This window comes from Anarhichas minor, unplaced genomic scaffold (genome assembly GCF_050575085.1).
Source record: "Anarhichas minor isolate MPS153535 unplaced genomic scaffold, ASM5057508v1 ptg000060l, whole genome shotgun sequence".
Taxonomy (NCBI): domain Eukaryota; kingdom Metazoa; phylum Chordata; class Actinopteri; order Perciformes; family Anarhichadidae; genus Anarhichas; species Anarhichas minor.
In genome coordinates, this window is record NW_027466506.1 from 750,001 (window position 1) to 762,500 (window position 12,500).

The window sequence follows — 12,500 nt, forward strand, 5'->3', positions numbered from 1 at the left end:
TGAATATCGTTGTGTGATTGAGGAGAAGTGAGGAGCATCGTTGTTGGATGAGAAGGTGTCAGCTTGTACATACCTGTGGTGTCCATGTGATGTCCAGAGGGACCGGCAGGTCAGCGGAGCATTCAGGAGCCTCTGCAGGGTGCTGTGGGGAACAACACGACACCGTTATGCAGCTTCAATTCAAAGTTCTGGCTTGAAAAGAGAAGCTGCTTCCGTTTACCTCCATGGAAAATCAAGGGCCATTATGACACATGGAACTCCACCGCTCCATATTGTTTTACGCCTTCGTTAGATAGCAGCGTACATTTATTTCTCTGTGCTTATTATCGGAGGATCATCTTTTATTTGAAGCCTCTCTGTTCACCTTTTCCCTGTGCTCTTCCTCTCTCACTCCTCTTCCTCTGTGTCCATGCCAGTGCTGCCTCCTCCCTCGCTGTGCGTGGTGAGGGATGACCTGGCACAGGATCTGGTGGAGGCAGGGAGCTATTTCTTCCCCTGGTGCCAGAGGGGTGAGGACACAGAGTGGGGTCTCACCCCCCCTCCCTTGTCCCTGGCGGGTGTCCTCTGGGTTTAGGTAAGCACCACCTCACCATGCCGAGGATCCGCAGCCCCAGTGTGAGATACAAATAATCCTGCCAGCTACCAGGGGAGGAACTGGGAAGGTCCAATTCTGCATTGTAGTTGGTCATGTGCTTCTGTGTATTGCAGGGAGACCCTCCTAATAATACAAAATCTTGCAATGGCCGTCTGTTTTGGAGATAACATGCTGTCAGACAAATGGGCTTTGGGTCCAATGGGACATTTGTCAGACTACTGGGCTTTCAGAACAATGGTCAGTCCCCTCCTGCTTGGACCCTTAACTTTACATTGGGATGATGTCACTTGTTTTGGCTCATACGCTCAGGTGTCTGGGGCCGTCTTCTTGAGTCCAGTAGCCCGTTTGTATCATACACCCATGCAGTCTGCGGGACAAATGCTTTTTGGGTTTGCAGCGATCTTCTTGTTGATGAACCGCAGTTGACCACTGGAGCCTGCAGCTCTTAATGCATCTAAACTATTTAAATACCAACTTCCTGGTTTACCGTTAACCTTCCATGTTGTGCAACGAGAGAAGATTTCTGTCCGATGCGATGGCTAATTTCCACTGTGACTTATCTCTCTGCTTTTATTGTCCGACACTCAGTGTTTTGGCCCTTTTTGCTTTAGTAAGGTTAATGAATGTCAGCCATGGTCAGTGAGGGTTCAGTAATACTGGGTGTGTGTCTCAATCAGGGGCATGATGTTGCAATCAGTGGACCAATCAATGGTTGACCAATGAATGATCACTGTTGTCCAGATGTCCTAGTGGTGACTCCTCCTATCCCACCATGTGCTCAAGGCCTTTATAAGTCGTACACAACCAACACTCGGGGTTCTTCCTCCTTCAGACCGCATTGCATTCTGGATGATGATTGAGCCTTCTCTGCGCAGAGAATGAATACTTTAAAGACAAACTTCTTTCCTCAATGTTTCTTCATCTCAGTATCATAGGACTCACTAGGTACTATTGAATGGTTTCTTCCACCACACTGACTGCTTGCGTCTCTTGCAGCAATGACCCTGTTTCATCAGTTCAATACTGTCATAACTGATGAAAATGAGTCCTTACCAGCAACACAAGGAGCACTTTTATGCATCACTAATTGAATTCATGCTGAATCATCAGTCTATTTCTCTACGCTTGGGGGCGATTTCACAAAGATTGCTGCTGATAGCTCCATGAACTACGCATCACTTGCAACCGCGATCCCTTTCCGACTCACAAAAGATATTTCGTTAATGATATCATGGCAAACACAGCCGTAAAGTTTTGCAGCCGAGTCCAATTTGGCAAGAAGATGTTTCTTGGCAGAGCAGTGAAGAGTGCATTTAACCCTTTGTTACACGTTCCTTTTGGTTTTATTAGTGACTGCTACAGTCTAGTCTACATGCGTCTACCAAAACCATTATGTTTTCCCAGAACCAAATTATAATAAACACACCTGCCACCTCTTATCCGACAATTTGGAGATGTGTGACATGCAAACGCTGTGTGTTACGCTGCTGTCCCCCGGCCTTGTGTACTTCTCTCCACAGCAGCTGGGTGTCCTGCTTCTCTTTGTGCATAGAGGAAGGTCTCTCCATCACGTTTATCTGTGCTACATCTCAGCCACAGCGGGTTCTCATGTCTCTCCGCACCCTCTCCAGTTTGACCCAGATTTAGGGGGCACAGATGTAAATCACTGATGTGCTATCAGCAAATTGAACATCCCAAAATGTGTTGGTGGAGTCGGCCTGTTTGGATTCAGATCGGCTGTAGGGTCAACATCGAGCTGTGGAGTGTTCCATTTGATGGTGAATCACTTTCCATGTGAAAATGATCCGGTCCTGACAGTAAACTGTGTGTGTGTTTCTGTGCGTGCAGGACAGAGTGTGAGTGTGTGTGTGTGTGTGTGTGTGTGTCTTACCCTAGACTTGAGTTTAACAGTGAGAACGTGCTGCCTTCCAGAGGAGTCCTCCGCCTTCAGTCTTAACGTTCGGAACTCGGTGTCGATGAAGAGCAGCCTGCGGATACGTGCACAATAAATCAACACGCATTGGCAGAGAACGGTACGCAACACTGTAAACTGACAGCGGCCATCATCCGCCATTAATCAAAGCAGCAGAGAGCAGTATTGAGACATCAACTCTGCCTTTAGATTTATCACTGTGGGTACTGACGCAGTGACATTACATCAGGCTACAGCTCCGCAGTCATGCCCCAAATACAGGCATTACTACGGGCTGTTCTTCTGCATCTTAATGCTCTAATGCAGGAACATAACGAAACCAATCACGCCGAGGGCATTATTTCCATCTGAGTCACCACAGAACACCCTGGATTTAATGCTTTCTAATAAAACTGTGAGCAAACATACTGACTGTGTGTACACTCTGTTCATTGCACAGTCCTAGTAAAACTAGTACGAACACCAAACCATCAAGCCAGGAATGTTTGACTGTCTGAGTCCTTCACACAGCTCCAGCTCATCCGGTCCACTTCCTACTCTCCGTATTGCTGTGAACCCACCGATGTGGGTGAAAGCACACATGAAAGCACACAAGAGAAAGAACAACAAGCTTAAGAGCAGATTTAGCTATTTGTAAAAACAACAAGTTGCTGCAGCGGTCAGCCAGCAGGGCACAGAGAGCCAGCGTACTAGCACAGAATATTTCCTTTATTGACATTTATTTATCAGCCTGTGCAAAGTAGCCATCTCGACGCTCCAATGCGTCCAGGTACATCGCACACAGCTGCACATCTCTCTTATTATCTTTCTTCAGCGGTCTACATTTACCATCAGAAACGATTGGACAGTCACATGAAAGGTGACGAAATTTCCCTGTCGGGTGAGTTCACCTTTCAAGCTCGAGTCGACCTGTAAATCAGAGAGCTAATTCTAACCTATTGAGGGACGAAGCACTCATCTGGCCCGAGCTCGCACCAACACGAGACCTGGAGACAGAAAGACTCATCAGAGACTAAGGATGTGGACAAGTTCCCTCTCCAGCTTCACCGTACATTACGATGGACGCTCTGTGCCGAGGCTGACGCGGCCGTATATCTGCCGAGGATTTATGGAGTGTGTTAGCCAGGAGTGATGTGAGCAGGGATGACACACACACACTTAGGGGAAGTGACGGAATGATGGGAGACTGTCTGCATTGTGCCCAATTCATTTAAGTGTCTGCCTCACTTGCAATCAAACGCCAGCGCAGGGCAACGGCATTGAGGTGCCAAGTGCACGCCAACGTCTGCGGAAGACATCGAGATCGGCCCGACCCCTTTCCTTCCATGCTGACCTGATGCATCTTTTCTCTCAAGATAATCGCCTCCCGTCTCTCCATCTAGAAAACCATCTGCATATTAAGACCTCCAAAAGGCATCGTCCGATCTCCTCTTTGTAACTAACACGCACGCACGCGCACACGCACACGCACACACACACACAGTAGTGTCACCCATCAGGCTGAAATGATTTAGTTGCAGATGAGAACTTCTTGACTAGACAACAGGATGGTGATCCTCAGGTACACACAGAGTGCAGCCCATAAAAAGCCCATTACCGCTAACAGCAATAAATACACAAGCCTGTCAAGCATGACCGTTTAATAAAGTGGAGGAAGTGACAAGCATCCAAATGAACACATCAATGAATCGTTGAGATGAAGTGCTGGTGGATTGCAGAACACGTGAGTAACAGAATGCAGCTTCTCTGTTTCTCTTTATTATATTTCAGAGTGTTCATTTGTATTGTTGACGTCTGGATGGTCTGATGGGTTTTTAGCAGCTTAAAAACATTAGAACATCTTTTTAAAGATGAAATGAATGTTGTAGCAGATTGGACTATTGTCACCAAACCCAGATCCAGCTCTGTGAGTCAGTGTGGGACCTGACAGCAGAGGTACATCTCTAGGTTACTCTAACTTCAGGGTCAGTTGAAGTTATTTTTTTAGGGCAGTGGTGAAAAAAGTCAATCTGGGAGGAGCCCTCAACGGCTTATCGAGCATCTGCAATGGTATCGGTGCGTCACTAACAAACACACACTGAGGTCTCGCACCCGGGACAGCGAGGATGAGCCGGCGCCGCTACCTGGCCGTGATGGAAACAGCGTGACAGTCGAGACGTCCTGCTGGGAAGACTGATGAGAGCATCCCATCGGCAACTCCACAGCCAAGTGAGCTTCTTCCAGACAGTGCACGCCACGCACATTAGTCCTTGTGTGTGTGTGTGCGTGCGTGTGTGTGCGCGTCTCTGAATGCTTTTTTTGGTCAACAATGTGATTAATGAACGGTGAGATCGACACGTATGTGCTGCGGTGCTTATGTGTAAGAAATTCACATGCAAAATGAAGGCATGCACAAGATGACGCATGAAATGTATGTGATCATCAAGTGCACGAGACTCATTTTACACAGCGCAGACACACCTACATGCTCATGAATTAGCTTGGTTTGCAGTCTAACTGTGCTAACAGACATTCTCATGACTCACTGGAAGCAGCTGCAGTGATTGCATTTACATCCCATGATTACAGGAGGCATTCATTAGCTGGCCTATTAATGTAAAAACAATAAAATACAAATATGGGAAAAGAATAAAATATGTGTGATGCCTCAGCCCTGTGATGAGAGGAGACTGGTTCACCGAGAGGCTGTGAACACGGGAGAACAACTGTGCCCGTGATGAGCCCCTGGGTCACTTTGTGTGTGTGTGTGTGTGTGTGTGTGTGTGTGTGTGTGTGTGTGTGTGTGTGTGTGAGGGGGGGGTAGTGATGGCGGCCGACCTACTTGACCTCGGTTTTCCCATTAATTAACACGTAGCGTGCCCTCTCCCGCCAATTAAGATGACCGCGCTCTCGCATGCAGGAATGGAGACGCATAGAGAGAAGGCCTGAACCAATCAGCAGACAGCATCACAGCTGAAGAAGCCCTGGTGGCTATTAGCACCGGTCCATACCAATTAAGACGCTAAGCGAATCTCCAGTGCTTTGGAGATTGAGGCCCACTGTGTATAATGCCTCCCAACCGTAACACGACACCCAAAGTGATGTTGGTCCCATTTCCAGCATAAGGCATACCTTCACCCCCCCCCCTATTAAAACCTGAGAGTCTTCAATTAGAGCCATTTGCATTTTGCTAATATCATAATTGTAGCCGCGGTCATTAATAGGAAAGTGGAAAATGAGTGTAGTAGTCGAGACTTAATCCGAGCCGGGGGAGAAAAGATAACCCCCCCCCCTGACGAGTGGAGACGGCGTTGGCTGAGCCTGTCGCTGTGCGTGGGCTGAGAGTTATTAAATATGACCTGGATTTAACTATAACTCAATAACTAAAAATAAGGAAGTCATTAAGAGCCATTTGTTAATGCGGAGCTGTGTTGTTGCAGGCTCTCCAATCAGTTTAGACTGCTGGGGGGGTGGGGGGGAGGGACTGCTCCATATAGCCGTTTAAAGCACCAGAGGTTTGTAGCCCTACACCTCGGTATGTTAATCTTACCTCTGGGGAAAACACATACATCTAAAAGAATATAAACCAATAACTTAGTTTCAATAATAATTCCTCTTTGTCTGTGTTGTAAATTGTTTGATTGCATGTGTACTTTTATTGTGAAGAGCATGAAACAGGAAGTGCTTTTACTTTGAGAAGCGAGAAGTAGCATGGTACATGTATTATTGATGCTAACGATGATGATGATAAAGAAAAACCTAGATGTCGGGTGCAAGAGTGCGCTCTGTTTACTGTAACAGTTGTTATACTGCAGTTTCAGACAGTAAAAGTGTTCCGTAAAAAACCAGACGTGTGTTGGTCGTCTTTAGAAGCTCCACTTCACAACATTTTGGTGCCGAAACCCGGGAAGTCAAGACTGTGAGACTTTAAACTTAGACGAAGTTGGAAGCTAACGCTAACGCTAAAGCTAACGCTAACTGGAGAGATGGCCACACAATTTGAAAGGATGAAAAAGAAGCGTAAAACAATACGCACCTCGACAACGAAGCTGTTAACTCACATTGAAGAAGAGGTGAGCGAAGATGTGCCAGACTGTGAGAGACTCCGTGAGCTGTTAACACTATTGTCAACGAGAGAAGAAAGTTTATTCGACTTAGACAAAGGCATTGAAGACGGAACGGAAACGGATGCGCTTGAGTCAGAGATTGCAACCGCTCAGGAATACCAGGACCGCATCCTCACATTGAAAACCCGTGCCACAAGATCCATTCAGAGGGCAGAGGAATCCGTGAGTGTGCAGGTGAGCGATGCAAATTCAAGTTCAGTCAGATTGCTAAATAAGCATACTGTCAAACTGCCTAAGTTGGTGATAGAAAAATACAGCGGAGAAATAAGCCAGTGGCAAGAATTCTGGTCACAATATGAAACAGCTATCCACGACAACGACACACTGTGTAAAAGGGAAAAGTTCACTTACCTGAGATCCTATCTGACCGGAGCTGCTGCAAGATCTGTGGCAGGACTAACTATGACAGATGATAATTATGATGCCGCAGTACAACTGCTTCAGAGCCGTTTTGGAAGAAAGGACATTGTAATAAGTGCACATATGTCCAGACTGCTAAACTTGGCTCCTGTGAAAAGATCATCAGATGTAGCTCTCAGGCACCTGTACGATGAATGTGAAATACAGATCCGAAGTCTAGAATCATTAGGGGTTCACAGCGACACATATGGCTGCCTGCTATGCCCAGTACTGCTGCAGCTCATACCAGAAGGTATTGCACTAGACTACACCCGCAAGTCAGACTCCAGTGGCGAATGGAAAGTGCTTGAGCTCGTCCAGTTCCTGCAAAATGAAGTCCAAAGCAGAGAGAGAGCTCTTCATCTCACCAGACCAGGTAACACACAAAGAGACTTTCCACCAAATAATAGATCATTTGGTAAGCCAGACCCCGTTTATGAAAACAAACCTAAAAGATGGAACGTGCCTTCAGCAACGGCTTTGCACACAGCAAGTAATGTTTGTCAGACCTGTGTGTATTGTGACGTTGCCAACCATAAACGCGAACACTGTCCAGACAGTTCTGTGGCTGCTCGCAAGGAGAAACTGAGAAAGCTGGGAAGATGCTACGTGTGCCTCGGTCCAAAACACATAGCAAAATTCTGCAGAGTCAAGGGTGTTTCGTGTGCCTTGTGCCATCGCAGACATCACCAGTCAGTTTGTGATCAAAGTGAAGCTAAGCCAGACGCTGACAGTGGTGGTACAGATGCTGTGGTATCCTCTGTGTCCAGCACAGTGAAACCGAGAGCGGACGTTCAGAACACAGTGTTGCTCCAGACAACCAAGGCATGGGCAGTAGCCCCAGCGGGGAGGAAAATGGTACGCTGCCTGTTAGATGGAGGTAGCCAGAAAAGCTTCATTCGCGAAGATGTAGTTAAAGCACTAAAACTGCCAGTGGTCAGGCAAGAGACGCTGCACATCCACACCTTTGGGTCCACTGCTCCTGTCACTGCACGTCGCAACATCGTGAGAGTGTCACTGGAAAACGTGTGGAATACACAGCAAAAAATTGAGATTGAAGCAGTGGAAACCCCTCAACCGTGCACGGCTGTGATAAAGGTCCCCAGCGAACCTATTCAAGAGGAGTTAAAGAGAAAAGGTCTTCAACTTGCTGATTTTCTACCAGAGGGCACTGAGGATCCAGAACTGTCAGTGTTGATAGGAGCAGACTATTACTGGAAAATAGTGACTGGCAAAGTTCAGAGAATAACAGAATCACTAGTAGCCGTTGAAAGCAGCTTCGGATGGGTCCTGCAGGTTCCAGTTACCACATCCAGTGTAACCGATGCCACTTGCATGCACATCTGCCTAGATGAGGACACTCGAATAGCCAAACAACTACATGCTTTCTGGGAAGTAGAGTCACTGGGTATCGTTCATGAAAAAACCCAGAGCCCAGAAGAAACAGAAGCTCTTCAGAACTTTGAGAAGACTATAAAGTATAAGGATGGCCGCTACAGAGTTGAGTTGCCGTGGCAACCTGACAGACCAGATCTCCCAAACAACTTCAGAGTCGCAAGGAGACGATTTGAAGGCCTCAAGAGGAGACTGAACATGGATGCAATGCTGTACACAAGGTACAATGATGTCATACAAGATTATCTGCAGCAAGGCATCTGCGAGGATGTACCAGAGCACACCTCAGCGGCAGAGCCAACTGAGGCTGTGAAGTACTACATGCCACATCATGCTGTTCTTCGAGAAGATAAGGTAACAACTAAACTGAGGGTTGTATTTGATGCATCATCACACGAAGAGAGTTGCCCCTCCCTTAATGACTGTTTACTGACTGGGCCCAACCTGAACCCAAATCTGTTAGATGTGCTGATAAAGTTCAGACTCCACCAGATAGCCTTTACGGCAGACATCACCAAGGCTTTCTTGCAGATAGAACTAGCAGAAAGAGACAAGGATGCTGTGAGGTTCCTGTGGCTCCAACCAAAGACTGTAAAAATGAGCTGCGCATCATGAGAATGAGTAGCGTGGTTTTTGGAGTGTCACCCAGCCCGTTCCTGTTAGCTGCAACAATAAGAAACCACATCAGGCAGTATGAAGCGGAACAGCATAAGACAGTGGAGGCACTGAGAGAGTCCCTCTACGTAGATGATTTTATCTCCAGCTCATGTGATGTGGATGAAGCACTTCTAGTTACCACAACAGCAAAGGAGATTCTGTCTCACGCCGGCATGAACCTGTGCAAATGGGTGACAAATTCACCAGACCTGAGAGACAAGTGGACAGAAAGGGGAGTGGAGCACACAACAGACACAGCAATTTGTGGAAATGTACTGAAGGTGTTGGGGTTGGTATGGAGATCGGAGGACAGTTTCGTGTTTGATTTAAAGGGATTACTGGACATTGTAAAGGACAAAGAAAACACAAAGAGAAGTGTGCTAAAGACATCAGCCAGAGTCTTCGACCCCATCGGTTTCCTCACTCCATTCACTATTCGAGTAAAGTGTGTTTCAAGAACTATGGGAGAGGGGAATCGGTTGGGATGAGCAGCTTCCCCCAGATTTGGCTGAAAAATGGGATCAGTGGTGTGTAGAGCTGCCACAGCTCCACCTGGTGGACATTCCAAGATGGTACCAGATCAAGATCCGACCAAACTTGCAGATAAAACTGCACATCTTCTGCGACGCCAGTGAGAAGGCATACAGTGCTGTTGCCTATCTGCAAGGACAGAACAAGGAAGGAGATGTTGTAACAAGCTTTGTGGCTTCCAAGTCAAAGGTAGCCCCACTAAAGAAAATGACTTTACCATGCTTGGAACTCATGGGTGCACTGATTGGAGCGAGGTTAGGAAATAATCTCCTCAAGCCACTCAACATGGAAAGAAATCAGCTGCACATGTGGACAGATTCAATGATTGTTTTCCATTGGATACGCAGCACAGCACAAAGGTGGAAGCCATTTGTGGCCAACAGAGTGACCGAAATACAAGGACTCACAAATCCAGAGTTGTGGTGTCACTGCAATGGCAAAACTAATCCTGCTGATTTACCTACCAGAGGCCAGAGCGTCGAAAACCTCATCCAAAGCCAGCTGTGGTGGAGCGGACCTGCTTCACTGCTATCAACTGATGTGGAAAAGGACATGGATGAGGACTGTGTTGAAGATGAGGTGAACACTGAGCTTAGGTCTAAGTTTCAGGCTGTAGTACAGCTGACCAGCACTGAACAAGCTGAGCCACTATTGGACTTGGAGAAGTACAGTAGGTTAAAAACTGCATTAAGAATAACTGCATGGGTGAAAAGATTCATAGCTAATGCCCGTTGTAGTCAAAGGATTCAGGGAGAGCTAACTTCAGAGGAGCTCACTGCAGCAGAGGTGTATTGGGTGAAGATGACCCAAGAGCAGAGCTTCAGCCAAGAAATCGTCCAGCTGAAATCTGGACAGGACATCAAGAGAGATTCAAAAATAAAAGACTTGAAACCATTCTTGGAGGAGAATAGCCTTATTAGTGTAGGAGGCAGGCTACAGTACTCTGATTTCAGTTTTAGACAGCAACACCCATGGGTGCTACCTAGAAATCACAGATACTCTGAGTTACTTGTTCAGGACTGTCATGAGAGAGTGATGCATTCTGGAGTCAGAGACACTCTAGTACAAGTGAGAGAGAGGTATTGGATTCCAAAAGGGAGACAGCTAGTCAAGAAGATGGTATCACATTGCTACATCTGCAGAAGATTGAAGGTGAAACCAGCACAGCAGTCCACGGCTCCATTACCCAGAGACAGAGTGACCGAGTCCCCTCCCTTTGAAGTTATTGGGGTGGATTTTGCAGGGCCATTATATGTTAAGGCTAGTGGTCAGTCTAAGAAGGCATATATTGCACTTTTCACTTGCGCTGTCACCAGAGCAGTGCATTTAGAGTTGGTTTCTGATCAGACTACAGAAAACTTTCTGTTGGCCTTAAAGAGGTTTATCGCAAGGCGAGGACTGTGTAAGGTTGTTTATTCAGACAATGCCAAAACGTTCAAAAGAGCAGAACAAGATCTAAAGGATTTATGGAAGTCATTCAGAGGATCAGAGCTCACAGAGTTTTTCACTGACAAGGGGATCACCTGGAAGTTTATTGCAGAGGGAGCTGCTTGGTGGGGTGGCTTCTGGGAAAGACTTGTGAGATCCGTGAAAACCTGCTTAAAGAGGGTCCTGGGGAAGGCATCACTGAACTTTGAGGAGTTGACAACCATGCTCACAGAGATAGAGGCTGTGTTGAACTCCAGGCCGCTTGCCTATGTACATGAGCAGGGGTCCCCAAACTTTTTCCTGTGAGGGCCACATAACTTTTCCCTTCTCTGATGGGGGCCGGGGTCAGTTTGTAACAGAAAAAGTGTGACGATCGCAGGGGTGCCTAAATGTAAACATTTATTGTTTTCCAGAAAGCCACACATAACCAAATATTAATAACCCTTTCCGGGATCTTCACAGAAAAAAGTCAGGAAATAAATAACACTATTTGTGAAATAAATAATAACCAAATAACCCTCTCTGGGTTCTTCACAGAAAAAAAGTCCATTGAACATCAACTTTCTGTTGTGCCGTGCACAATCTTAACAGGTAAAAGTTTAGCTTAGTTGTCAGAGCAGAATCTCTTACTCAAATGACTCATATGAGCAGTCTCTCAAAGTTCTTGTGTTCCTTCCTTATAATCCTTTTGTAGGTTCCAGTAGGCTTGTAGACACCGCTGTTTGCAGCTCTCTCTCATCAACTTCCCTGTGAAAACCACAAAGCAAGCAGGCTGAGAAACGGAACTAAGTGGTACAGCACCTACACAGCACAATACATTTCACTACCAGTATGGTTGTGGAGATGGATTTTATCCCAGTAGATGTTATTATGATTAAATTTGTTTATACTCAGAATGACTCATTCAAGTCAGAAAAGTGAGCTTACCTATGTATGTTCATCAGTGTGAACTGTGGGCCTGCATCTGGCTGGTGAGAAGTTGAATGTCAGGTTCCATTCTAGTCACAGCAAGTCTCAAACACTGATGCAGATGTTCATCTGTCAATCTTGATCTCATCGGAGTTTTCAGGTGTTTCATGTATGAAAAGGTTTGCTCGCAGATATACGTGCTGCCAAAAAGTGTAAACATCTTCATTGCGTGTTTTTTTATGTTAGGGTACGTATCGTTTGGGAGGGCGGCATAGAAGTCAATGAGACTGTTGGGCTTGAATGCGTCTTTCAGAACATCACAGTTCTGTAACTCGGCTAACTCAAACTGATAAGAAGGCTGGGCTTCATCGATGTCGGCAAGAAAGGGGTTCTGGAAAAGACGGATTTCTTTTGCATTAACATGTAGTTGCTGGAATCGCACACCGAACTCCGCCTTCAACATTTCCAGTGCTTCCACACACTTTTCAGCTGGGAACGGGACCGCTGGGTTCTCTGCAGAGAGGTTTTGGGTAGCAGGGAGATGGAT

At 46.4% G+C, this 12,500-nt stretch overlaps 2 protein-coding genes across 3 annotated transcripts in view; both read right to left on the reverse strand.

Annotated features, from left to right (window-relative positions):
• Positions 1-12,500, reverse strand: part of fancl (FA complementation group L) — a 52,589-nt gene that overhangs the window by 28,453 nt on the left and 11,636 nt on the right. For both annotated transcript variants that reach the window (XM_076077534.1, XM_076077533.1), the window contains exons 6-7: positions 2,487-2,583; positions 74-142 (exon numbers count right to left, since the gene is read on the reverse strand). In XM_076077534.1, coding sequence (XP_075933649.1) covers positions 74-142; positions 2,487-2,583 — 166 coding nt within the window. The remainder of the gene's footprint in view (positions 1-73; positions 143-2,486; positions 2,584-12,500) is intronic.
• The window catches only part of LOC142933425 (general transcription factor II-I repeat domain-containing protein 2-like), a 2,492-nt gene continuing 1,418 nt past the window's right edge, over positions 11,427-12,500 (reverse strand). Inside the window, exons 1-2 of the mRNA XM_076077529.1 lie at positions 11,972-12,500; positions 11,427-11,791 (exon numbers count right to left, since the gene is read on the reverse strand). The exon at positions 11,972-12,500 is cut by the window's right edge and continues 1,418 nt beyond it. Coding sequence (XP_075933644.1) covers positions 11,985-12,500 — 516 coding nt within the window. The 3' untranslated portion in view covers positions 11,427-11,791; positions 11,972-11,984. The remainder of the gene's footprint in view (positions 11,792-11,971) is intronic.